The 27,520-nt window shown below is 48.2% G+C and overlaps 1 protein-coding gene across 6 annotated transcripts in view; it reads left to right on the top strand.

The window, feature by feature from the left end:
• The window catches only part of ITSN1 (intersectin 1), a 107,787-nt gene that overhangs the window by 25,713 nt on the left and 54,554 nt on the right, over positions 1-27,520 (top strand). For 5 of the 6 annotated variants that reach the window (XM_053936360.1, XM_053936359.1, XM_053936365.1 and 2 more), the window contains exons 2-14: positions 2,993-3,052; positions 4,124-4,216; positions 4,874-4,937; positions 11,019-11,179; positions 12,576-12,752; positions 13,320-13,413; positions 15,496-15,596; positions 16,266-16,329; positions 18,461-18,598; positions 19,428-19,543; positions 21,122-21,384; positions 23,277-23,426; positions 23,837-23,977. In XM_053936360.1, coding sequence (XP_053792335.1) covers positions 3,025-3,052; positions 4,124-4,216; positions 4,874-4,937; positions 11,019-11,179; positions 12,576-12,752; positions 13,320-13,413; positions 15,496-15,596; positions 16,266-16,329; positions 18,461-18,598; positions 19,428-19,543; positions 21,122-21,384; positions 23,277-23,426; positions 23,837-23,977 — 1,590 coding nt within the window. In that variant the 5' untranslated portion in view covers positions 2,993-3,024. The remainder of the gene's footprint in view (positions 1-2,992; positions 3,053-4,123; positions 4,217-4,873; positions 4,938-11,018; positions 11,180-12,575; positions 12,753-13,319; positions 13,414-15,495; positions 15,597-16,265; positions 16,330-18,460; positions 18,599-19,427; positions 19,544-21,121; positions 21,385-23,276; positions 23,427-23,836; positions 23,978-27,520) is intronic. The other variant, XM_053936363.1, reaches the window with a different exon arrangement.

Here is a 27,520-nt window from a genome sequence, read left to right as displayed (position 1 = left end):
CATGATTTTTGTTTTATCCCACTGTGGGTTCTTTCTTGGGGATGCTGGGAGAGACAAGGAAGGCAGAGGAGTGGAGGGAGTGCTGCTGTGGAACTGGTAGAGACTGGAGAATGTGGAAGGCACAGCTAAACAATTGGTTACTGTTTCAAAATAAGGTTGGAAATTCAGATGTCAATTCTGAGCCCTCACTGAAGTAGAGACCTTGAGGGGCTGAAGAGTGTCCAGGGCAGGGAAGGGAGCTGGGAAGGGGCTGGAGAATTCCTGAGGGAGCTGGGAAGGGGCTGAGCCTGGAGAAAAGGAGGCTCAGGGGGGACCTTGTGGCTCTGCACAGCTCCTGCCAGGAGGGGACAGCCGGGACAGGGCTCAGAAAAAGGGACAGGAGGAGAGGGAACGGCCTCAGGCTGGGCCAGGGCAGGCTCAGCTTGGCCAGCAGCAGGAATTTCCCCATGGAAAGGCTGCTCAGGCCTTGGCAGGGGCTGCCCAGGGAGCTTTGCAGTGCCCATCCCTGCAGGTGTCCCCTGGAGGTGGCACTCAGAGCTCTGGGCTGGGGACAAGGTGGGCACGGGGCACGGCTGGGACTGCCTGGGCTGGGAGGGCTTTTCCAGCCCCAGGGATCCTGTGCTGGTTTATTTGCCTCACAATACTTTACATATATATGATATTTTATAATATAACAACTGTGCCAGATGTTTGTGGGGATAAACAAAACCTGTTCTCCATCCCTGAGCCCTTCAACCCCAAAAACAGAATCACGAAGCGACTTGGGTCAGGGTGGACCTCAAAAGACCATCTGGTCCAGCCTTTGGGAGAGAGGCTTGGGGCCCCTGGTGTCACCTCAGTCATGCCCAGTGAAAGCTGTGCTGATGGGACTCAGGTGATCCATCAGCAATGAGCAGCAAACTCCAGCATATGCCAGCAGGGGAGAGATTTGCCTTTCCCTCACTTTGCTTCCCTGTCTCTCTGTCTGCAGTCAGCTTTGGTTTGGGTTTCAGCCTCTCACATTTAACCACAGTTCTCTGCTCCTTCTCTCCATTCCCCCAGCTGGCTCTGGTTTTTTTTCTTGTTTTCTTCTTTTTTTTTAACCCTCTGGAAATTCTTTGGAATAGTTTCTGCTTTCCTTGGCATCCAGCACGGGGCTGGTGTTCAGACTTCCCACTGCCTCTCCTCTTCCTCCTGTGTTCAAGGTAAAGGGGAGACAATTCCTTTGGAATCCTGGGCAGTCTGTGGAGGAGGCTCTTCCCTGAAGGGCTGAGCACTGTAAATGCTCTGCTGCTTCCCCTTGTGCTAGAAAGGAACAGATAACATGGAAACTGCCTGGGCTGTGAGAGGGGGGACTTCAGGGGCTTCTGCTTTTGAGTTTTCCCACTTTTTCTCTTTTTTTCTTTTTTATGGGTTTTTTTTTTTGTCTGTTTGTTTTTTGGTTTGGTTTGTGGGTTTTTTTTCTTTAAGTTTCATTTTGTTTTAGTTTTCTTTTTGCTTGTTTGGATTTTTTGTTTGGTTGGGTTTTTTTTTTGTTTTTGGGGGTTTTTTCCTCATTTTTTTCTTCTCCTTTGCCCCAGTTTTTTTTCCTCTTCTTTTTTTTTTTCCTTTTATTTTTTCTCAAGGTTTCCTTGCAGTCATAAAACCCAGCAGCATCACTGAGTTCTTTCCCACAGCAGAGAACAATAAGAAAACATAGGCAAAGATAAAAGTGCTGATCTTTCAGCACTTCAGGAATGCTTTTGGGAGAGCCCCACAGCTCAGGGAGCTCGTTCTGAACCCTTGGATCTCTGCACCTGGAATTTGAAATTTTTGGGATAACACTTGATGTGCAGGGAGCAGCATCAGCTGCCTGCCCTGGGCACAGGGCTTTGGAGTCACCTGCTTGGCCAAAAAAAAAAAAAAAAAAAAGGAGGAAAAAGAGTCAGGATTGTGTCCATCATTCCCTAAATTCCAACTGCTGGGGAGCCTGGCTGGCAAAAGTGCCAGGGGTTTGTGCAGGGACATCTGGGGAGGGGATACAGAGGAGGTTCCCAAGTTGGAAACCAGAAGAGAATGTGGGAAGTGTGAAAGGGGGATGGGGAGGGGAGCAAACAGCAATTCAGACAAAAGGAAATTGTTGGTGCAAGTGAATGCCTTTTCTTAGGGATATTGATAAATTTCTGCTGCTGTTCAAGCAGCCTAAATTATTCTCCTGATTCTGTTCCCCTTTGCCTTTCTGCTGTTGCCTGGAAGACACGAGTGGAATCTCACAGGACAAGAGGCCATGGCTCATTGTTGTGCAGCTCCGGTGCTGGTCATTGTCCCCTGGCTCAGGCAGCTCATGTCAGCCTTTGTGTGCAGCAAGAAAAATGTTTTTCCTTTTCTGTGTCCAGCTGAAATTTGGAGCCTGTGTGGTGGCTTTGTTGGCAGAGCCAGTGGTGCTCTCCTGGAGGCTCCACTGCACCTTGGGCACTTGGTGCTCCTCAGGTCTGGGGCTGGGCTGGGGACAAAGCAGGACACAGAGTTTAATCTTTATCATGTGTATGGTTTAAAACAAAGGGACCCTGAGCAAGGCAGGGCATTTGCTGTCAGCAATAAAAACCAGATCACTGATGTTGGGTTGCAGCACTTGGAAATGGAGCCAGTTTTCCTCCTAAGCAGGAGTTGTGACACTCAGGAAAGTCACAGAGCCTGGAGCAGCATCCCTGGGATCTGGCTGAGCTCTGCCCTCACTCCATCTCTGGCTAGTTATAAATAAATACTTATTTATAAATAAAGGCTGGTATTGAGGCCATTCTTAAAGCAGAACTGAAATGTAGCTGTTTGCTGGTAAGAAGATGCTCTCATAGATGCACAGGGAAGTGCAAAAATGAGACACTGAGTTTTGTATGTCCCAGTTGGTGTGGGAAGTATTGATACAATCCTGCTTCCTCACTACCTTTTTTTTTCCTTGTAGTAATTAATCATACAGAAAATATATGGAAAATGGAAGATACTGTGTTGAATATCTAATTTTTTCTTTCTTTTCCAGGCATCTATTAACAAGCTAAAAGTGACAGAACCATGGCTCAGTTTCCAACACCTTTTGGGGGTAAGTGGTTTCTGATGTGCTCTAAACTGTTCCTGTGTGCAAAAACTTGGCATAAACGTGTTCCTTTCCAAGGGCTTTCTCTAGGGAAGTGTTTTTGTATCTCTCTGAGCTGAGAGTTTCTCTGCTTTGTGGTGGCTCTGCAGACACCTCCCTGGCAGTGGGCACCACCTCATTCTGCTCCACTTGCACTGGAGAAGTGCAGATGCTTTTTCCTTTCAGGGTTCCTGGGCTTGTTAGTTGCTGAAAGGTCCAGCAGATGCCTTTGGGTGATATCACTACCAGTTTTTCCCTTGTTGTCCCATCACCCACATTTAGGTTGGAACACATTTTTTAGCTCTTCATTTGCAACTGGGGAAGTTGCAGCATCTGGAAATGCAGTGGAAAATGCAGGATGGGCCCTGGCAGTGCAGTAGGGACAGGATTTTTTGCTATTCACATGAAATCACAGAATCCCAGCCTGGTTTGGATTGGGATGCTCACCCCATCCCAGCCCCTGCCATGGCAGGGACAGCTCCCACTGTGCCAGGCTGCTCCAGCCCCAGTGTCCAACCTGGCCTTGGGCACTGCCAGGGATCCAGGGGCAGCCCCAGCTGCTCTGGGCACCTGTGCCAGGGCCTGCCCACCCTGCCAGGGAACAATTCCTGCTGTATAACTCACCCAGATTTCCCCTCTTTGGGTCTGGACCCATCCCTGTCACTCAGTTCCTGAGGAACAGTCCCTCTTCCTTGCAGGCCCCTTCAGATCCTGGGAATCCACTGGGGAGTTGAGTTCTGCAGCTGATCTGCAGAAGGGTTACAAAAGAGAAATATCAGTGCTGAGACAGAAACTGCTCTGGTTGCACTTACAGGGTGCATGTGGGCAGGCTCAGATGGGATCCTGGGGGGAAGAGGTGCCTTTGCAGGTAAAGGAACTGGAATTTCAGCTCTCTGTGCTCTGGGGGGCAAATGACCTCCCACCCTTGGCTTGTTTGAGGAGGCCCAGAATGCTGAGAGATAATTACACTCAGAAATAAAAGAGGGTGATTTTTAGGAAATGTTTCTTATTTCCATTTCTCCATTTCTTTTGAGCCAGGCAACCTGGATATCTGGGCTATTACTGTGGAGGAGAGAGCAAAACATGATCAACAGTTCCATAGTCTGAAACCAACTGCTGGATTTATCACTGGTAAACAAAGTTTCCACTTCTAATTTTGTTTAGTTGAATCTTAACTAGTGAGCCTAAATGTGTACAGAGCTGCCTGGGAGACATATGGGCATCATAATTAGAAAATTTGAGCAGGTATTTCTTATTTTATATCCCATTGTTCAAATACTTTGCCACATCAGCCCTAACTTTTCTGTTATTTTCTGATATTTTCTTTTCCCCATCCTGCTGTGGAAGGGAGTGATGGGTTCTTTGTGCCTGGGGTCAGCTCACCACGCTAATATTGTGATAAATAAAAGGTCTGATTAAATAAAGGTGTGTCAATTTAACTGAAATCAGGTTTAGAAATTCAGTTTGTACAGCACTGACATCAGCATGGTTGACCTCTTGGAAAGATCTAAATGCAGAACTGATTGAAGCAGTGGGAAGCAAAGCTCCAAATCAAGGAATTGCACTGATCCTAATAAATTTTCATCAAACTTTGGTCTCAAAGGCAATAGGAGGCCTCCTCTTCATTACTCTGTTTGCTTACATTGAATTTTCCTAGTGCTTTGTACATGATCATCAGTCATGGAGTGGGTTGGGCTTCTGTTGCAGATGTTTTTGCCTCCTGACTCCCCGTTCCCTCTGCCAGGTGTTTGGAGCTGGAGCTGAAGCCATGTCCTGTTTATTTTACAGGTGATCAAGCCAGGAACTTTTTTTTCCAATCTGGGTTACCTCAGCCAGTGCTAGCACAGATATGGTGAGTGTGGGGTGGGCACGGGGCTGTGTGTGGGGCACACTGGGGGCTGAGTCCAGCTGGGGCTGGGCTCTCCTGGGGTTGCCCAGGCTTGGGGCCAGCCCTGCTCAGGCTCTTTGTGGGGATCTGCATCCAGGGGGGGCAGTGCCAGGCTGGTGGATGTGGCTGTGCCCCAGGGCAGGGAGCTCTGCAGGGGGATCTGGGCAGGCTGGAGCCCTGGGCCGGGGTCAGCAGGGACAAGTGCTGGCTCCTGCCCTGGGGTCACCACAGCCCCTGGAGCACTCCAGTCCTGGGCACAGGGGCTGGGAATGGCCCTGGGGGTGCTGGTGGCAGTGGCTGGACACGAGCCCAGGGGTGCCCAGGTGGGCAGGAGGCCAATGGCCCTGGGCTGTCCCAGCAAATGGCATTTTGGAAGTTGGCAGATTCCAACCCTCATTTCAAGCTGCTGAATTCTTTCAGCTCTGTTAAAACTGACTACAATACAATTACACAATTGCTAAGCACAGTAATTAATAATAATAATGGGAGAGCCTAGGCAAGACCTGGAGTGTTAGCTACAAAAATGAAGATTGACATAGTCTGTTTGCATTGGATTTGGAGTCCAAGCTTGAAATTGGAAATTTTTGTCACTCCTTGGTGAGTTCAGCCAGATCAAATCTGCTGCCCACTACACAGCACAGACATTCCCACACTGCCAGATTTTCCTGCAGGACTGGAAGTGTTTCTGCTCCAAGTGCTTTGACCCTGCCAGACCTGCACCTGTGTGGAGGGACAGGAGCCAGGGAATGGCTCCCAGTGCCAGAGGGCAGGGCTGGATGGGAGATTGGGAATTGGGAATTGTTCCCTGGCAGGGTGGGCAGGGGCTGGGATGGAATTGCCAGAGCAGCTGGGGCTGCCCCTGGATCCCTGGCAGTGCCCAAGGCCAGGTTGGACACTGGGGCTGGAGCAGCCTGGCACAGTGGGAGGTGTCCCTGCCATGGCAGGGCTGGCACTGGGTGGGCTCTGAGGTCCCTCCCAGCCCAAACCATTCCAGGATTCCATGATTATTCATGGTTTGCATTAATAATATCACTACCAACACAGATACTGGTGTGAGACAGAGAATTAAAACTGATTTTCATTCCAGATTGGGTAAGAGGGATAGAGAACATTGGAGAAATCTGTTCCCTTTTCCTCTCTGAACTATTTGAGAAGGAGTTTATTGCCATTACAAAAACTTTTCGGGTGCAGTTAAGGGCTGTTAAAGGCAGAATTTTGCTCTGTCAGGAGAAAGAGGAGAATTATTTAATTGCTTTGGAAATCTGCATGCCCAGACCTACATGGTTTTTAAATAAAGAGCTTATTTTCTTTTCTGATTATCTTCATCTTACAAATATCAAAGCTGGACTGGTTGTCTTATTTGCTGAAGCCTCAGTGAGTGTTCAAATGTCCCTTTGGAACTTCTCTTGCCTCTGAATTAAACAAGGAAAGAAGTTTTGTCTTAAACAAGACATCCTTTCTCCAAAAATCTTCCATAGGCCTTGGCTTTAAAGAGGTGTTAACAAATCCAAACAGTTGTAAATAGTCTGACTAAGGATCTCTTCCTCTCTGAATTATTCAGTCTTCCAGGCTCTTGAGAGGAAGGGAATCATTCCACTCCCTCTGGAGTTGTCATAGAGACAAGACCTGCACATTTTTGTTAATGAAGCTGAACTAAAACTTATTCAAGCTGCCTTTCTAAATCATAAAGCAGCTCATGGACATTCCTTTCTGTCTCTTTTTTTTTTTTTTCAGTCATCTCTGAATTAAAACAAGTAAATATTTAAGTAAAACTCTTTATACAGATCCTTGAGTACTTTGGAGGGGGAGTTCTGGAGTAATGAGCCTGAAATCTCTGAGAGATGGGAGCTGCAGAAAAGTGCTCTTCCATCAGTGTTTGTTCCTGGAATAGCTGGGTTGGGCTTTTGGAGGTGGCATTTGATTGTTACTGGGAGAGAAGGGGAGCTACAGGATTCCTCAAGGAAGGAAAGTAATTCTGAGTTAAAACAACTTGTAAAACTCTGGAATTAATTTTCTCATCTGAGAAATCCCAGACTGGTTTGGGTTGGGAAGGACCTTAAACCCCATCTCATCCCACCCCTGCCATGGCAGGGACACTTCCACTGTCCCAGGCTGCTCCAGTGTCCAGCCTGGCCTGGGACACTGCCAGGGATGGGAGTCCCTGAGGAAGTGGCTGTCTGGCTGTCTGGGTGTGCTGTTCTGGAAGTGTTTTCCTATTCTTCATCATTCTACTGATTTTAGCTACAATTGACTGGAAAATGGGAGAAAAGCCTGGCCTGTGTTTGCTGAAGGATCCCTCACAGCTGGAGAGACACGAGGAACAAATCTGATCAATCCCTCCCCTCATTTCTGGGCCCATAAAAGCTTCCCCAGAATTCACAGTCCTTTGAAACGGCAGTTTTTATTAGCAGTGAGAATTCCTGTGTCCCTTGTACTCCTCATGCAAGGAAAGAAGTCTCTGGAACCTCAGTGAGCAAAGGAGTGAAATATTATGGTCTGCCATGACAGCTTCTGTGCTGTTCTGCCCTTCACCACCTCCAGACTCTCCAGGCTGGTGATCAATTAAGAAGCCTCTAATTGGGCTTTGAGCTGGGCCTGCAGTGGCTTGGGAGATAACTGTGCTTAAGCAGAATAATCTGCCTTTTTTTAGAGCCCTGAGGAATGGGGCCTCAAAGAGCATCTCCTGTGTGGCCTGGCCCCTGGAATGAAAGAACTGAAATAATCAGTGCCAGCTGTTCTCCATGCATTTGGAGTTATTTATTTTGTCAGGACAGAGTCGCTGGGTGACTTCCTTGTTCCTGACATCTGCTTCCCTCCCAGCCTTCCTAAATCTGTGTCCAAGGGTGGGCAAAGTGGGGTAATTCTGGGAGCTGTGGCTTCCTGCACATAGAGACCTGAGTGCTGCTCACTGCTCGTGCCTGAGGCACATCTGGGACTGTGCAACCCAGGGGGGAATGTCCACCTAAATCAGCCCAGATTTGGGAACTGCACGGTGATCCCTGCTTTAACACAGGGCTGTTTTCATGGATAGGTGGTTTGTGTGCCTGTGTTCACTTTCTGCACCTCATACATGCAAAAGTAATCAAGCTGGCTTTTCATTCTGCAGAAAGGATGAGAGAAGGGAGGAGGAAGAGATCCATGGGGAAGGATTTGTCAGCACCTGAGCCCTGGGGTGGTGCTGAGCCCACTGCAGCTCTTGTCATTAGATACAAACACAGGCCTGGCCTACAGAAGATAATAAATATTTAGCCAATGTTTAATCCATTTACTCTGCACTGGTTCCGGTCAGGCCACAAATGAAACAAATGCAAGGGCACCACATTGTCCCCAATTTCATTAGGAGCAGAAATTAGTGGAATTAGATGGTGTTTGCTGGTTCCCTGCATTTCAGGTGCTGCTTATTCCAGAGCAGCACAGTAAAATCCAGCAGCCTGACACCAACTTCTGCAACTAGAAATGGAAATGTGTCCTATTTTTGCAAGAAGAGTTTGTCAGACAAAAGCTGCTTTTTCTTTGCACTCTGTAAAACTGGAGAAATTCCGGGGGGTACATAGAACTCTCTGCACTGATATTTGTGCTGGTAATTTCAATAATGAAGCTGTTGGTGTAGAGTAAAGGAGTTCACAGAAGGTCAGATGGTGAATGAAAAGCTACAGCTGCTGATGTGAATTGGAGTTCAATGAGAGCAGTGACATCAGATGAAAGGTGCACATCAGATTTTCTGATTGCTGGGCAATGAATGTTTTCCCATGTGGGATGCAAAGATTTGCTGTGTCCCAGCAGGAAATGGTGCCTGGAGAGCCAAGGCTCCTCCAGGGTGATCCTCACTCTTCCTGCATTTTCCTGGTCAGGGATAGAACCCACTGAGGGTCTGTCTGTGCTTATTAACAGAAGGGATTTTATCTTATAAATCTAAGTATTTGCAGGTGTAGAAGCCACTGGTAAGACTATTATGGGACAGGCTGGGAGAGCTGGGGGTGCTCACCTGGAGAGGAGAAGCTCCAGGGAGAGCTCAGAGCCCCTGGCAGGGCCTGAAGGGGCTCCAGGAGAGCTGCAGAGGGACTGGGGACAAGGCCTGGAGGGACAGGAGCCAGGGAATGGCTCCCAGTGCCAGAGGGCAGGGCTGGATGGGAGATTGGGAATTGGGAATTGTTCCCTGGCAGGGTGGGCAGGGGCTGGGATGGAATTGCCAGAGCAGCTGGGGCTGCCCCTGGATCCCTGGCAGTGCCCAAGGCCAGGTTGGACACTGGGGCTGGAGCAGCCTGGCACAGTGGGAGCTGTCCCTGCCATGGCAGGGGTGGGAATGGGATAAGCTTTGAGGTTCTGCCCAGCCCAACCCAGTCTGGCAGTCTGGGATTCAGCATCTTCCAGGCACAGGTGTAGCACATGCTTTTGAAGGATATCAGTATCTGTGTCTCAGTGTCCTCTCCAGACTTTCTTTAAATACTTCTCCCAGATTTTAATGCTGTTTTTTAGCCCCATGGCATCAGATCTGGTGGATTAAGGCAGCTACACCACTGTAAATCCTTTCTTGGGAGTTCTGGAGGGGTTTGGAGTGTCTGTGATGCTGCTGGGGATCTAAACCTGTGCTGCTTCCTGCTGGGATCTGTCTCTCCGTGGGGGTTTTCAAGTTTTGGGGTTTTTTTTTTGGAGTGGGAGGATTTCCATTTTGCCACTACTTATACCTGGCTGTCTCCTTGTGTATCAGTTATAAATAGCTGTCAATTTTCACTGGGGCACTTTTGGGATAACTTCCACTTAGTTGCACAAAAGCTGTCTTTGAGAGGAATTTGATCAGAAATGAAGCTCTGCTTCAACCACACTGCCCAGGGCCACACCCATGACATAGAATAAATGCATGAACTTCAAAATCTGTGTTACCCCAGTGCTGAAATCTGTACTTAGTTCTTCAAACAAATGCAAAGAAATAAGCATGGTGTTGAAAAGTAAGTTTACAGCTATTTCTGCTACTGATGTGCATTTACTCAGGAGTTTTTGGTGTGCAGTGGCAGGAACTGACACTCTTCTTCCTGCTTCTCTCCCCCCAAGCTCCCACCCCTATTCCCTGCTGAGCTGGGTTTTCTTAGCTAGCAAGGCAAGGAACAAAAAGCAGACTGTTTAAGTCAGACTCCTTTCCCTGAAAGCCTATTCAAGGCCTAGGCTCAATGTTTCATCTTGAGTGCTATTGTTTAATTGAAAACACATTTGCACACTCGCAGATGGAGCGGTGCTGAGGGGAGTCACAGATTTAAAGAATGTTTTAAGTGGAGCTGAAGTACAGATTTGCAGACTCAGTGCTTTGCTTCTCTGTGGTGCTGTTATAGGACCCTGTGCTTTCATTGGTGTGATTTTTTAAAGTTTTTGTACAGCTGCATTTGTTCTGGGTGCTTCATTGTAATTCCTCCAAGAGTTGAAAAGCAACTTCAAAAATCTTTATTAATCACTCAAGGAAAGAAATCAAGGAGCTCTTAAGTTTAAATAGTGTCTTAGTTTTGGCCTGGCATCGTTTTGGGTGGAAATTAGTGAGAATCCCAAATCCCTGGGGCTGGAAAAGCCCTCCCAGCCCAGGCAGTGCCAGCTGTGCCCCATGCCCACCTTGTCCCCAGCCCAGAGCTCTGAGTGCCACCTCCAGGGGACACCTGCAGGGATGGGCACTGCAAAGCTCCCTGGGCAGCCCCTGCCAAGGCCTGAGCAGCCTTTCCATGGGGAAATTCCTGCTGCTGGCCAAGCTGAGCCTGCCCTGGCCCAGCCTCAGGCCGTTCCCTCTCCTCCTGTCCCTTTTTCTGAGCCCTGTCCTGGCTGTCCCCTCCTGGCAGGAGCTGTGCAGAGCCACAAGGTCCCCCCTGAGCCTCCTTTGCTCCAGGCTCAGCCCCTTCCCAGCTCCCTCAGGAATTCTCCAGCCCCTTTCCCAGCTCCCTCAGCCCCTCCTGGGGCTCCAGCTCCTTCATCAGCCTTGTATATCCACACTCATGTGAGCCTGCTCCTGGGGCAGGGCCTGAAGTTCCTAACTGCAGGATGTAACTGTGCAAACACTGTGTTTTGCAGGGCTCTAGCTGACATGAACAATGATGGGAGGATGGATCCCTTGGAGTTTTCCATAGCTATGAAACTCATCAAACTGAAGCTCCAGGGTTACCAGCTCCCGGCCGCGCTGCCGCCCGTCATGAAGCAGCCGCCCCTCGCCCTGCCCGGTGCCCCAGGATTTGGTAAGATCCCTGTTCTCCTCCATTTCCCTCATTGTTACCTGGGACTGCAGCAATTCCATTGTCCTTTTGCAGTTCTCCAAGAAAATTTTAGGGAAAAGTGCTTCTAAAAGCACATGGACTCAAACCCAGAGGTTGTGCATGCACTGAGACAAATTGCACTGGGCTTTTACCTGAGCTGAGCTCCTGTTTGCTTCAGGTTTGCACTGCTCCAAACAAAAAAATGGCTCAGGCAGCAGGGCTAGTGCATTCCAAAGAGCTGGAGTTGTGGTTTAACCTGTTGGCATTACTGAATCTCCAGGTTTGGCAAGATCTGCTCTGTTGTTCTTGAGTTTTTACAATCCCTGCACCTTCTGCTTTGATGAGCAGTGCTGCTCTGGTAGGAGCTGCTGGGGTGAAGTATTGCCAAAGTCAGCATCATTTTAGGAAAAGAGTAGGGAAGGTGGGATGGGGAAAGGAAAACAACCAAATAAAGCCAAACCTCTGACACCTTGGTCCTGTCATGGGAGGTTCTTTCCCTTTCTGCTTTAGGCTTTGCTGTGGCTCAGGGTTATTGGTGCTTGGGAATCATGGAATGGTTTGGAATGAAAGGGACCTTAAAGCCCACCCAGTGCCACCCCTGCCATGGCAGGGACACCTCCCACTGTGCCAGGCTGCTCCAAACCCCAGTGTCCAACCTGGCCTTGGGCACTGCCAGGGATCCAGAGGCATCCCCAGCTGTGCCAGGGCCTGCCCACCCTGCCAGGGAACAGTTCCTAAATCTCAATCTCCCATCTAAATGTCCTGAGGAAAGGGAACAGTGCCTTTGATAAACTGCTTGCAGCAGTGTGCTTTGATCCACTGTAACCCCCACAAGTTTTACAGTCAGAAGTAAAATTCTTTGGAGGAAGACAGTGAAACTGGGCAGAGCCAATACAGGGTTAAGTGCGAAAAGGCAAAAGGAAATGATCCCCCACAAAGCCCAGCCAAATGGGTGATTCCCCTGTTCTCATTCCCTGTAGATTGATGTGAGCTGTTTGCACACCCCTCGTTCTTCCCCTGGCACCACTGGCCCTCCTTAGCCCCCCTGGTTCCCTGCAGCTGTGCTTACCCTCAGCCTCTCCTTCCTGTGCTCTCCCATCAGCTTTGCCCTTTCTCATCCCGACCAAAGGCTGCAGCACCAACCCTGCAGCTTCTGGGGCAGCCTGGGGGCTCCTCCTCACCCAGGTCAAGGCACACGATTCCTTTGGTAGCAGATGCTGCTGGACAGCTGGGGGCAGTGCTGCCCCTGCTGTGGGGCTGTCCCTGTGCCCTGTGTCCCCTTCCTGTCCCTGCCGGGCTGGGAGGGCTGTGCCAGGGGCTGGGAGCTGCCGCAGGAGGTGTCAGTGTCAGAACCAACCTGTGCTTTTCTCGCCCGTAGGTCTCGGGGGCATTGCCAACATGCCATCCCTCACCACTGTGGCCCCGGTGCCCATGGCATCCATCCCAGTCGTGGGGATGTCCCCCCCGCTGGTGTCCTCTGTCCCTGCCGCCGTCCCTCCCCTGGCTAACGGAGCTCCTGCTGTCATCCAGCCCCTGCCTGCTTTCGCTCACCCCGGTACGCTGCTCTCACTCTCTGTCTCCTGCTCCTAACAGCTCCCCTGCATTTCCTCGGGACACGTGGGATTAGCCACTCCAGTGATGCCTTTGGGGAAGGACTGTGCTTTGCTTTAGCCCACTTGGCACACTTGGAGAAGAGCTAAAAGAAGGAATGTGGACATGGCCTCCCGCAGGAGTCCCTCGTGGTGAGAAAATAAAACAGCACTTGGAGAAATGGACTTGCCAGGAAGCTGTTGCCTGGAAATTGGGCCTCTCCTGTCTCTTTATAGCTACTGAAGTACTGCTCTTTGTTAGAGTGACTTTAATACTGAACTACATTTGGTTTCTAACGTGTACCAAAATATAATTTGGTATCAACAGGGTTTCCATAAAGCTGAGGAAGTAAAAAGATATGAGGGAAGTGCCCTTGTGTTTCCCGGTGTCGTGCTGGACTCTCTGATCTTTATATTGTTACAAAGTTCCCATCAGACAGTGCTTGTAACTTGATGTAGGAGCTGAATGAATGTCATGGGAATTGCCTAGTTCACTGTGAATAGCAATAAATCCCTGTTTTCTCTCTTCCCAGCCACTTTGCCAAAGAGTTCTTCCTTCAGCCGCTCCGGGCCGGGAGCTCAGCTCAATGCAAAGCTGCAAAAGGCACAATCCTTCGACGTGGCCAGGTGGGGCTGGGGCAGGGGGTTGGGTCCCCAGGGTTGGGAAAACTCCTTCCCTTTCCCCAAGTGCTCATCTGAAATAATAGTTCTGGCAGAAATCAGTTCTGCAGAGGTACCACTTCAGCATTCCGTGGGGTGCTGTGGCTTCACTCCACCTTCTTAATGCTCCAGGAGCAGGGAATCATGGAAATAAAGTCATTAACTACTAACAGTGCTGACATAACCTTCACTTGATTTTTAGAACAGCATTTGCTTCTATAAACAAAACCTGCATCGTGCACAGACGCTCCTGGTACTGGGAAAACAAGACAAGCAATGCATTATTTAAAATTAGCAACTGCAGGGTAATTGCTAAAAGCAAAATATTTAATAGGTCTCATATTTTAAATGCACTTCACATCACTGTTTCTTCTATATTCTTCAAGTTCTGTGTGAAAAATCACTTTAAGGGCTTTCAGATTATTCCAAGGCCTAGAAAAACATGTGGTTGGGCAAAAAAGTGTTTTTACCGTGTTTTAAAAAATGGATCTAACAAAATAAAACTTCCTGAGAGGAGTTAAGAGACAGATTTCCCAAAGTCCTTATAAATCATGTGCCTCATGGATCTATGGCACAGTTTTTTGCAAGAGGAAAATGGCTTGGGACACAATTAAATGATCTGGTTTTGTTTTCATTTCCTTCTGCAAGCTTGTCTATTGCCCTGCTATTAGATAAGTGACACTACTCAGTATTGGCAAATAATTTAAAGTCTTTCAAAACAATCCATTTTCTCTCTGAAACCTAAACCAGCCAGGAGCAGAAGAGGGATGCTCTGGTATAATTTCTGTGTAACACAGAAATTAAATTGTGTGGAACCACCAAATCCAGCAAAACTGAGAGGAATTCCTATGGGTAAAAATAAAATATTTGGCCTTTTTTCTTATTTTCATTATTGAAGGGACAGCTTGTTTTTGCTTTGCTCCCATGAAGGTGTATTATTAAAGCTCAACAGTTTGGAAATCAAAAATAGAAATAGAGACACTGGTTTGTGTCTTGTCATGTGTCTTGTCCTTTTTATAAGGTCAAAAAAAGGACAAAGTTTGAGTGTGCCTAAAGGCAGAAAAACTGCTTCTTGTTTTTCAGAATAAGGATTTCTCAGCCATCAAGCCTGGGAAATAAGAGCTGCAAATCAACTGAGCCTGTTATGGGAATGGATTAGAACTGGGAATATTACATTCCTCACTTGTTCCATTATGAGAAACTTTACATTCAAGTGTGGCCTTTTTGCACCTTTTTTTTCTACAATTCCAGTATATTTTACATTTGTTTTCCTTCATCAGCTCTATTTGGTTAAGAGAAAAAGTTAAAGGCAGAGTAAAATGTTATTCTGCATTTCCTATTACATGTTTAGGTAAATCTTGTAGCACCTCTGAAGAATTTAGGTTCCTGCATTCTCTGCCCCTAAATAAAAAAAGCAAAACTCTTTAAAAACAAACCATCTTCCAAGAGACTGAATTGGGATAAATGTTTGCAAACAGGAGGTCAAACCCGTGGTGGTTTCAGTAGTAGCAGGGAACATTAGATCATGGAATCATAGAATGATTTGGGTTGGGAGGGAACTTAAAGCTCATCAGTGCCACCCCTGCCATGGCAGGGACACCTCCCACTGTGCCAGGCTGCTCCAGCCCCAGTGTCCAGCCTGGCCTTGGGCACTGCCAGGGATCCAGGGGCAGCCCCAGCTGCTCTGGGAGACCTCAGAACCTCCCCACCCTCACAGCAAAACTGGGGGAAAGAACATTTTCAGGCATAAAACTTGATCTCAGTGCAGCACTTCACCCTCTTTGCGAGGGGGTGAGGCCCTGGCACAGGTTCCCAGAGCAGCTGTGGCTGCCCCTGGATCCCTGGCAGTGCCCAAGGCCAGGTTGGACACTGGGGCTGGAGCAGCCTGGCACAGTGGGAGGTGTCCCTGCCATGGCAGGGGTGACACTGGGTGGGCTTTGAGGTCCCTCCAGCCCAAACCCTGCTGTGATTTATGACTCTGTGATTGTTCTCATGAGCTTTACGAGATGAAATCTCCAGTTCTCCCTGTTCTCCCTGCTGTCCTTGCAGCTCTCCTGCCGTGGCAGAGTGGGCCGTGCCTCAGTCCTCTCGGCTCAAGTACCGGCAGCTCTTCAACAGCCACGACAAAACCATGAGTGGACACTTGACAGGTACTGGCACAGCTTCTCTTGTCTCTTTGTTTTGGGCTGTAAGAGCCAATTTAATGCCACTTAGGGTGTTGTTCACCCTAAGTAAGAGGCTCATCAGTATTTTTCTGTTTGAATCTCCCAGGTGCTTAATGGTCTTGTTTAGAAGCAAATATTCATTGCCACTGGGATCATTTCATCACCATCTTTCCTTTATTTTCTGCAAAGCTGACCGGGGAAAAGGGCACAGTGGGTTCTGTGAAAACTTGTGCAGCCATTTCCAGTGGTGGCTTCACCCACTGCTGAGAGCAGTGTCCAGTTCCAGGGAGAGACTAGAACTGGTCCCCTGGTTTGGTTTTGCCAGTTCTGGTGCATGTCATTGGTGTTTAGAGCTTTCTTGGGTTTTAATCTGAGGGATTTGGTTGCCCAGAGCAGCTGGGGCTGCCCCTGGATCCCTGGCAGTGCCCAAGGCCAGGTTGGACACTGGGGCTGGGGCAGCCTGGCACAGTGGGAGGTGTCCCTGCCATGGCAGGGTGGCTCTGGGTGGGCTGTGAGGTCCCTCCCAACTCAAACCAGTCTGAGCTTCTGTGGTTATTGTGCAGAAGTGAAGTATTATTTCTTGGTTATCTGGGGAGCCAAGTTCCTGCTGGTCACATCTCTTGCTTATGTTGTTAATATTTGTTTCCTTTTTAGGTCCCCAGGCAAGAACGATTCTCATGCAGTCAAGTTTACCCCAGGCTCAGCTGGCTACAATATGGTAAAATAAATGTTTCCATTTCCATCAAAACACAAACTCTTCTGAAACTCTGCACTAGAGCCCGTGGGGTTTTCTCCATTTTCAGTCTCAGTGATAAATCACATGTTGCTCTTTGTCATGTGTAACTTTATAAACAAAACCTGCACTTCTATGCCTTTACTAAATTATTCCACAAGAGCACCAGGAGCATCTTTGTGTGATGTTTTGGAAGTTGTGGTTCAATGCTGGGTTTTTAGGCAGAGCAGATGTTCAGCACCCTGTGCCTTCCACATCCCCTGATAGAGCACCAGGGAAACATTTACCTTTGCACAGGTGGTAGAACAGCAAGCTTAACCCAAGGCACACTTTCTGTGGGGTTTTGCTGCCTTTTCCATGGCTGTGGGAGGGCTGATTTCCCAGGGACTGGACTTACAGACCTGTACAATAATGGATTTTAAAAGCATTTGTCTTAGCTTCCCTTTTGCCTTCCAACTTGTTGTTTGCTGAACTTTATTATGTTTTTATTGCCCCATGGGAAGTTGTTCCTAATTAACTTCTGTCCTTTAGGAGTGTTTGCTTGAGAAGCATTGGAGCTGGCCCAGGGGCTCAGTGTGAGGATGGCAGTGGTGCAGTCACTCTGACAAGGCCATTCAGCTGCACTTGTTCTCTTTGCAAAGCTCTGGGAGTTGTGTTATAAATTAAAAACCACTCTTTCCTTCTCTGTTTCCTAACAAAGGGATAAAAACAAATCAGCCCGGTCCCCCAGCAGATGATTAACCAAGAAATGCTCTGCTTTTGCCAGCCTTGGAGCACTTGTGTGGGCAGGCAGCTGCCACCAGCTCACTGCAGGAGCTGCAAAAAGGACTCACTCAGCTGGGGCCATTGACAGCTGCCAGTGCACTGAGCTAAGGAGGGGATATTCCAGCTCTTGTTGCTCCTTTCCTGGGGCCTGCTCTGGGCTGAGGTTTGTCAGCCTGTGCTGGGGCTGGAATCCCTGACTCAGACACTCAAAGGGAAGAGTTGATGCTCAGCCTTTGGGCTGTCCTGGGAGTTCTGCCCAGGCATGGACCCAGCTGATCAGTCATTTCTGTGCATGCTGCATTCCCAGTCTCCTGGCTTGTTCCTGTGCTCCAGCCTGAGGAGTTCAGTGTCACAGGTGTGGCTTGAGTGAGGCTGTGGTTGTCTCCCAAATTTAAATCCTATCAGCAAAGTCCTGTGCCTTGGGACTTCTAAAGAAAGTATCACTTACTTCCCTTGGATTTTCACAGTATCATGGGAGATTTGCCTGCATGATTAGAGTGCAGCATGCTGGAGAAACAAATCCTGAGCTGAAGGGACCCACAGGGACCCCCAGTGCCAGCCCTGCCCTGCCCAGACCCCCAGCAACCCCAGCCTGGGCACCCCTGGCAGCGCTGTCCAAAGGCTCCTGGAGCTCTGGCAGCCTCGGGGCCGTGCCCATTCCCTGGGGAGCCTGGGCAGTGCCAGCAGCCTCTGGGGAAGGACCTTTCCCTAAAATCCACCCTAAATCCCTCCTGGGCCAGCTCCAGCTGCTCCCTGGGTGCTGTCCCTGGCTGTTAATTTTGTCCAACACCACCTTAACGGGGGTAAAATCATTTTGTGCCTCTGTTGGAGCTCTGCTTTGGGGCCACCCAGAGACATTACTCTGTAATTTTTAATATGTGCATAATGCCAGGGTGGGTTGGTGCTTGTCAGGACTAGAACATCAATGGCTTTGATTTCACTGCCAGTGGGTGCCCTGGAATGTGAGATAGGAGCCTCCAGGGAGGAAGGAGACCAAACCTAAAAGTTCTGCCAAACACCTGAGCTGGTTCTTTTGGGTGTTCATGAGGTGTTCAGGAGAACTCCACTGGTTAAAGTTTCTTCTGGGGCATGAGCTCCTGGCAACAGTCAGAGCAGGTGAAGGAGAAGCTGTGGCTGCAAGGCTGGATTTCAGACAGACAGCCATGAGAAATGGGGGAAATAGGGAAGCTTTTGGGGTTTGCTTTTCATTTGTTTTGAAAAAAACAAGCAGTGTGGAAAAAATTGTGAAAAATGTGAATGACATTGGAACTGTATATGTTGAAACAATGCCTTTGAACAATGCTTTTTAATATTTAATAATTTTCTTGCTTTATCCCTTCCCTTTAACAAGGAATCTCTCTGACATCGACCAAGATGGGAAGCTGACAGCTGAGGAGTTTATCCTGGCTATGCACCTCATTGATGTAGCGATGTCTGGTCAGCCACTGCCACCTGCCCTGCCCCCAGAGTACATCCCACCTTCATTCAGGTGACTGCTCACCCCTTGGGAGTCACCCTCCTGAGTTCTGTATGTCATTGGGATGGTTCTGGGAGTGCCAAGTACAGGAACTGAGCAGTGAGCCCTCACCTTTTGCCCTGTGAGAGCAGGGTTTGGGTGGGTGTTTATGCTGGCACACCTTCCAGACTTGCTCAGTCTGCCCATAGAAACCTAGATTTAAGTTCAGGCTAATACTCCTGTAGAGCAGTCAGAATGTACTGGAATTCCAGTATGGATTTGCACTGCACCACATCCAGACCTCCTTTGCTACAGCTGGGTTTGGCAACAGTGGGGTCACTCATCACTTCTCTTGCTCCATTTCACTTCTTTGTGGAGAAATAGATGGGAAGAAAGTAACAGCAATGAAAATAAGTGGTTATTTACTGTGTTCTTCAGGTATCCTCCTAAAGATTCCCAGTTTTTGTGTATTCCACCTGGCATCTTGCTTTTAGCTTGACTATAGTGAGCTCTTCCTCTGTCTCTGCTGGTTTTGCTGTAGTTTAAGTCAGCATTTCCCCAAACTCAGATTGGTTAGGGAAAAATCTCCCCCCAAGTGAGAGATCTTGGGGACAGGGGTGAACCCATCTGGAAGAAGAATTTGGGACTGGGATTCTCAGCTCACCAGTGAACTGCTGGGATCCTGGAAAATCTTGTTCTCCTGAGGCAATGCCTGAGTGAGACCCTCTGGGCAGCACTGAATGAACATTGAGTACCATGAAACATTACATCATTGCATTTAATTTGATCTCATCATTATCTCATAAATAGTTTGGCTAGGCCTGGGTTCTGTTAAGCACTACAATTCCTGTTTCCTTGGCAGAAGAGTCCGCTCTGGCAGTGGGATTTCTGCTGCCAGTTCAGTGTCTGTAGACCAAAGGTTACCAGAAGAACCAGCATTGGAAGAAGAACAGCAGCAACTGGAAAAGAAATTACCAGGTGAGCAAGGGAAAGCAAGGATATTTAGTGTGCTGTTCCAAGAGAGTTTTCCCATCAGGTCACAGCCGGGGAGATTACATGGGCTGACTGAGAAATGTCTTTCCAGAGCAATTTGGGACAGGTCGAGGCACAACCAAGACATTGCTGGGTCCAGCTCATTCCTGTGCCTGATCCTTGGGGTTGGTGCCACTGGAGATGGGAAGAGCCTTCAGGCTCCTCATCTCCTGCACTCCCCACCCAGCCCTTTGCAGCCCTGGCACAGGAGTGTAAGGAAAAATTCCTGCTGCCTTCATCCTCTGAATTAGGTGGAGCAAAGCTTGGCTGAGGTGCTCTGTGAAAGATCCCAATATTCCCACAGAGAGCTGTTTCCTTGGAGTCTGTTGTAACAGTGTGGGGCTTAATACAGATTTCAGCAGTTCCAGGAAAAGAACTAAAGGAAGAGGGGATTGGCAGCTGGGAAGGGACACAAACTGGAAAAGACAAGAGTTCAGCTGGTCCAGCAGGTGTTGGGCTGATGTGTCCAGCTGTGCACACTGGGAAGGCAATGTGGGCTCTCCCTGGCCTTGCATCCCAAAGATGTCCATGCTGGCCACACGAGGGAGAGAAACCTGCACTTTGGGCTCTGGGAGTGGCACACAGAGGGTATGAAAAGGAACAGAATGTGAAAGAGTGAAAGAATCTTTTGGATGGAGGTGCTGAGGAGTGAGGGGAAGGAGGGACAGTCCCTGGGACTGCAGAGGGATGTCAGGGAAGCTGGGCTGGAAGTGAAGCTGTTCTTTTAGGACAGTAGGTGGTGAGGATGTGGATCTACAGGAGTCCAGACTTCCTGAGCTCAGCTGCTCAAGAACCTCAACAATTTATTTTCCTGACAGTAATGAGTAATCTAATGAGAATAGCAACTTTAAGTAAGTTCTGGTCATTTGCATAATGGCCTTTTGATGATGTCAGCAGCTGAATTCTTTGCACTAATGGAAGTGTTGGCTCTTGGACTGCTGCTATTATTCAATGTGCTGAGGAATTCAGATCCATGTCCTCCTGGAGGATCAGCTGGAGAATGGTTTGTCTAACTTACTCCCCTTGCTGAGCTTTGTGGAGAAAGCTGGAGGCCTGAGGAATGGGAATTCCCTCCTTGGTTTGCTGAGGATGTGCCTTTGAGGGGATCAGCAACATCAATCTTTCATAGTTCTATTTCTCCAAAGTATCTAGTCTTATTTCCAAGGCCATCCTCTGAAACTTGTTTCGAGCTCCATCTCTCTCTCAACAATGTCTGTCCTATTCCATGGCATTTCTAAGTCAGCATTTTTTATCTCAGAGTCTGCATACAGATGCACACTGGGTGAGCCTTCTGTCAGGCCCTGAGAGCTCTCTACAAATCCATTTCCCACACTGAATCCATTTCCCATTTCCCACACTAAACCTCAGGCTGACCTGTGGAGCCCTGGTGGGGAGGTGCATCCTCTCCTGCTGGAAGGTGGATTCACTTTGCTGGGGATTCCTCTGGGTTCCTGTGGTTTATTTGTTTCTCAGTCAGTGGCAGAGTTTAACTGTCCTTTTTGCCCCGCGTTTCCGTGCACAAAGTGACGTTCGAGGACAAGAAGCGGGAGAACTTCGAGCGGGGCAACCTGGAGCTGGAGAAGCGCAGGCAGGCGCTGCTGGAGCAGCAGCGCAAGGAGCAGGAGAGGCTGGCCCAGCTGGAGAGGGCCGAGCAGGAGAGGAAGGAGCGCGAGCGGCAGGAGCAGGAGCGCAAGCGGCAGCTGGAGCTGGAGAAGCAGCTGGAGAAACAGCGGGAGCTGGAGCGGCAGCGCGAGGAGGAGAGGAGGAAGGAGATCGAGAGGAGAGAGGTAAGCTGGGGAGCACAGGGAGGGGCTGGGCCCTGTGGAGTCTTGGCTTCTTTTTTTAGCCAAGGTCAGGATTAAATGTGTGAGAGGGTATTTCTTGTTGGGACTCAGGTGTTTATCAGTTCTTGTCTCTGTCACAGTCTCACAAACCCTGAGTTCTGCAGCACTTCACTCCAACAAACTAAAAATGGAGCCCATCTCTCTCTCTACAAGGCCTTTTAAGGATAAACTGTGCAATTAAGAAATGACACCTCAATTATTTTCACTTTTAACCCAATACCCAACCACCCGTGCCTGCAATGGGGACTTTTTGATCCAATTGCACAAAACCACCCAAAGCCATGGAGAAGGAGGTGAAGAAGAAGGAGCAGCCTCCACCCTAAAACCTCCACCTTGCTTTCTATCTATTCCTGCATTCCAAACCCTTCAACTCTGAGTTTCCCACCCTGTGCTATCACACACTTCTATTCTAACTCCACACCTATCATCTCAGTTTTATTATTGAATTTTGGAAGCTTCTCCAGGGCCTCAGGTCAATGCAGTGTTCTCCTGGGGGTCAGGGCCTGCCAGCACAGAAAGTCTGGAATTCTCAGCACCCAGGGTTCCAGCAGTGCCCCAGCTTGGGAGCATCCAGGTGAGTGCTGGGCACTCGCTGTGGTGCTGCCAGGGTGGGGAGCAAACTTTGAAAGCAGGAACTAAAATTTCTGGGGTGTTAAAGGCAAGGAAGGGGCAGATTTTGCTTCATTTGTCCTGTGAAATGAATGGATGGGACACTGACATCTAGGACAACATGCTCCTGACCTTTCACTTCTTTAAAAATGTTTATTATTACTGTTATTATTATATTTGGTGTTAAGAGGGGAAAGGCAAGGCAAGGCAAAGGCAAAGGCAAAGGGAAAGGAGGACTTCTGGCATTTGTGATTTTCCAGGGATGAGTTCATTTCATAGAGTCCCAGAATGGTTTGGGTTGGAAGGGACCTTCAAGATCCTCCAGTTCCAACCCTCTGCCATGGGCAGGGATAGCATTCACCAGACCAGGTAGCACCAACCTGGCCTTTAATTTGTTAAAAGAAACACAGCCTGGTTAACCCAAAAATCTCCCCTTTTCTCCCATTGCCAAACCTTGATAGGTTCAGCACAGAAACACTTGGCTGTTCTTTGCAAAGCTACAGAAGGTCTAATGTTGGAGGTTGGAAAGAGATTTGAATATGTCCTAGAGAGTTCTCCCAGTCCTAGTATTAAACAACCTGTTAAATCAGCAAACTGGATCTTGGAAAACTGAGAGGGTTTCTGTTCAGTCACCTCTGTGATGCCTCAGGTTTAGCTTTTCTATTTTCCACGTTCTGTGCTGCTTTAGTGTGTGGGTCTGAGCTTGGTATCAGGGTATGGTGAGCTCTGTTCACAGAGCAGGGAGACAAAACAATTCCTGCTCCAGCTGGGCACCAAGGACAAAAGATCCAAAGCTCAGCCCCAGGAGCACAAACAGCGTGGGCTGGAGAGAGAAAAACAAGCAGGATGGGAGTGCCTGGGCTAAAGCTGGAATGGGACAATGAACTGCAAGGTGCAAATGGAGCAGAGCTGATCCCAGTGAGAGCCCCCGGGAGCGCTCGTGCATTTTGGGACCATTTTGGTTCCTCTTGGCTGCAGCCCTGGCTGGGCTCTGCTGCTGCCCAAGGTGGATCCATGGAGGAGATCCTTGGAATAAATCCCTGCTTTATTCTTTAGCTCTGCCCAGCCTCTGCTCTAGGGCAGGCTTGATAAGGCATCATCTGCTGGAAGCACCCCCTGAGCAATTTGTGTGTGCAGAGCCCAGAGCAGCCCCTGGTTTGTGCCAACATCCTGAATATCAGAATAGGAATATCCCAAATTCCAGATGCTGAATTTTGAATCTGCAGGCTGCCAAACGGGAGCTGGAGAGGCAGAGGCAGCTGGAGTGGGAGCGCAACCGGCGGCAGGAGCTGCTGAACCAGAGGAACAAGGAGCAGGAGGACATCGTGGTGCTGAAGGCCAAGAAGAAAACCCTGGAATTCGAACTGGAAGCTCTCGTGAGTGGTGCTGGAGCAGCTCACACACACACAAAGCACAGTGTGGTGGTGACTGTGCCCTGGCCGTGGTTGTTTTCTAGAATTTCCACCACTGATATTTCTCTCAGTGTCACTCGAGGTGTTTTTATCCCAATTGTGATGCCAGAAAATGTCACTACTTAGGAGAAAAGGCCACATTTTGTCTGGGGAGAACCTTAAAGCTTTTTCCTGAAAAAAAACCTATTTTTTTCAAATATACTGTCAATTTTCCTATCTCATCTGTAGAGGACAGACTAAAGATGTAAATGAGTTTTAAAAAAGGAGTTTTTAAAAGGAGTTTTTAGATCCAGACTTGCATGACCGAACATTATGGTAAAAAAAAAAAAAAAAACAAAACCCTATTAAATAGATATTTTTCTTTTCTTTTCAAGAATGATAAAAGAAACCAGTTGGAGGGGAAGCTTCAGGACATCAGGTGTCGGCTGTCGACCCAAAGACAAGAAATTGAAAGTACAAATAAATCCAGAGAACTCAGAATTGCAGAAATCACCCATTTGCAGCAGCAGCTACAGGTGAGAAAACATTCTCTAATTTTATTCTTAGCCTTGAATTCTGACCTCCTCAAAAGCATCAATATCCTGAGCAAACTTGGAATGCGCTGTTCCTCACACTTAAAGATAATTTATCATTCCTGTAAGTTCATGTCCTTCAGAGGTGTCTAGGAACTGCTTCCTACACTTGCAGGTGGGTCTGGGATTATCCTTTCATCCTCCTGGGCTCCGGGTGTGGGGAGCAGGAAAAGCTTTGGCTGCATTGGGGTGAGGAGAAGGAAATTGTCCTGTGTAAATTTTGCTGTTTGTGTGCTGAGGGAAAGAGCTGACTGCAGTGGAGTGGCTTGTTGATGTTTTGGTTTTGTTTTTTTTTTTAATTATAAAAAATAATGAACGTTGAAAATGGAAGCTCCCAGTGAAACCAGGGAGTTGTTGATCTAAGCCTGGCATTTGCCTTTCTTTCTGATGTCAAATTCTGCCACATGAGAGCTGGAGCTGAGGAGGTGTCTGCCTTCAGTGAAATAATATTCCCTGTAGTTTGTAAGGGTTTTTCAATGGGCTGTAGTGTTTGATTCAGGATTTTTTTCTCTTTATTAAGTACTTCACAGGGCTTGAAATTAATTCTTGGCTGGTCATGGGGCTCTCAGTGTGTTTGTACCACTTCAAAGAATCTCACACCTACAGAGCTGAGGTGTAAAACCTGGCTTAAAACCTAATCCTGCTGTTTTATTATAAAACTTAGTGATTAAGTTAAAAAGTAATTAGTTATTAAGTTAAAAATAAAAATAATTTAAATATAATTTCTTAATTAAATAATTTTTCCTTAAAAACCTTATAAAGATAAATACAAAACAATTTTATAACTTATTGATAAAATACTATAAAAGTCACAACTTATAAAACTATAATAGATGTAAAAAATAATAAACATCCAAGTCCAAACAGAAAATACCATTTCAAACACTTTCAATCCCAGCTGTAACACAAACAAACAATAAAACCACAAACCAACATTTAGTGGTGCCTCATGTGAGGATCAAACTCACAACCTTCAGATTATGAAACTGTTTTTTTGAGGGTCTCTGCTTTTTATAAAAATTTAAATAAATTTAAATGTGTTTCAATTCAAATATTATAATAATACTTTAGAAATAATTTTAATGATAAAAAATGAGAATAAAATAATTCCATCCCAGCTTCACTGCTGCTTTCCCTGGCAGTTGTTCTGTTGGGTTTTGGGCTTTGAGATGGCTTGGCAGCAATAGCTGTGGCTCTGTGGTGATGCCTGCTCTCATTGGTCTCCACCACTGATATTTCTCTCATTGTCACTTGAGGTGTTTTTATCCCAATTGTGATGCCAGAAAATGTCACTACTTAGGAGAAAAGGCCACATTTTGTCTGGGGAGAACCTTAAAGCTTTTTCCTGAAAAAAAAATATTTTTTCAAATATACTGTAAACTTTCCTATCTCATCTGTAGAGGAGAGACAAAGACATAAATGAGTTTTAGAAAAGGAGATTTTCATCCTCTAAACTCTCAAATAGGTTAAAAAGTCAGTATTGTCATTGTCTTTGTAGGGTGATGTATCTTCACTGGAAGTAGTTGAGTTTAATACTGACACTTGCTATGGGAAGATGAATTAATTCAGAGGAGTAATTACTCTTCAGCCTTTTAATTACTTCCAAGATGCAGTTTCATTAAACTTGTGGAAGGAGTGGTGTCCCAGTTAATGCTGGTGATGAAGATGTGTGCCAGTTCTCTGGCTCTCTGCTCGAGTGCTGCTCAGAAGGATCCTGCTCTCCAGACACCTTTGGAAACACCTTTGTGCTGTCTGGGGCTTGCTCAGTACTGCAGGGATTATTTACCTCCTTGGTGATTTGAAGAGAATTTTCCCTTGTCCAAGGGGCAGGAGCTGGGTTTTGATTTCCCTTCCACGTGGGACATTTCTCAACTCTTGGCCATTTCTTGTTGCACGAGTTTCCAGAGTTTGTGATGCCCTTAATTTCTTTCATCTGTTTCCTCAGTATGAGGCAGGGATGTGGAATCCATGTGGTGGGTGTTCTTGGCTAGATGCTTATTCCATGGTTCTCTGGGCTTTCAGGAAACAGGACTTGACCTTCAGGATGCCTTGGCATTCTCTGTCCTTGCACGCTCCCCAAACTATTTGGTGCATTGAGTAATCCGGGATGTCTGGAAGTGTTCTGGCCTTTACAAACAAAGCAGCTGATGTTGTGATCACATTCCACCCTCAGATGCTGCCCTGTGGTGCTTTTTGTACTTGGGGAAGGAGAATGGCTGTTTGGTGTTGATGAACGTTCTGCTGCTTGGTTGATCTGCAGCATTCTCAGAGCCACAGGAACACAGAGGGGTTGGGCTGGGAAGGGACCTTAAAGCTCATCCACCCCTGCCATGGGCAGGGAACCTCCCACCAGAGCAAGGCTGTATCTTGTGTATATTGCTGATTCCCATTTGTTCCAGACAGACAATGGTCCCAGGATGGCAGACAGGGAATAACCTGAGCTGAAGTGACCCCCAGGGACCCCCCAGTGCCGGACCCCCACCAGCCCCAGCCTGGGCACCCCTGGCAGCGCTGTCCAAAGGCTCCTGGAGCTCTGGCAGCCTCGGGGCCGTGCCCATTCCCTGGGGAGCCTGGGCAGTGCCAGCAGGCTCTGGGGAAGAAGAGCCTTTCCCTGCTCTCCAGCCTGAGGTGCCCTGGCCCAGCCCCAGGCGCTCCCTGGCTGCTGTCCCTGTCCCAGAGCAGAGATCGGAGCTGTCCCTGCGCTGCCCCTCGGGAGGAGCTGCAGCCCCGGGGAGCTCTGACCTCAGGCTGCTCCAGGCTGAGCTGAGCCAGGGACCTCGGGGGGCCCCTCCAGACCTTCCCCATCCTCGTGTCCCTCCTCTGGACACTTTCCAACAGCTTCTGGTCTTTTACTGAGACAGCCAGAACTGTCCCCAGCGCTGGAGGTGAGGCTGTCACAGGCAGGGGAGGATTGGAGTATCCAGCTTTTGGGATCTCCCTGAGGGACTGGGAGAGCTCTGTTGCTGTGTGAGGCCCTGCAGCTGTGAGGGACACATGCAGCTCCTCATAATCTAATCTGTAGTTTATCTGAATTTTGCTACTTGTGAATTCCTAAAGTCCTTGACTGTGCTGTGTGCTGTCTCAGGGTATTTTCTGGAACATCAGGAGCTCACAGGAGGCTGCAGTTGTTGCATAATGCTCAGAGATGAGCTGGGCACTGCAGAGCCCTTCAGGGTCTGGCAAGAGGAAAGTGGGACAGCCCAAAGCCAGGGCAGTGCAGTCAGTCCTGGCTTTAACCAAATTTAAAACTTTCTGTGGAATTGTGGGGTCACAGAATGACTTGTGTTGGGATGGACTTTAGAGCTCATCCAGTGCCACCCCTGCCATGGCAGGGACACCTTCCACTGTCCCAGACTGCTCCAAGCCCCATCCTGCCTGGCCTGGGACACCTCCAGGGATCCAGGGGGGTTCACAACACCCCTGGGGCTCACTCTGGTGTTCAGGGATCACAGGATGTTTATTCTTAGCATTGAGTGCTGTCCTTTG

The sequence above is a fragment of the Vidua chalybeata genome, chromosome 2 (assembly GCF_026979565.1).
Source record: "Vidua chalybeata isolate OUT-0048 chromosome 2, bVidCha1 merged haplotype, whole genome shotgun sequence".
Classification (NCBI taxonomy): Eukaryota; Metazoa; Chordata; class Aves; order Passeriformes; family Viduidae; genus Vidua; species Vidua chalybeata.
This window is presented reverse-complemented; position numbering and strand designations above follow the sequence as displayed.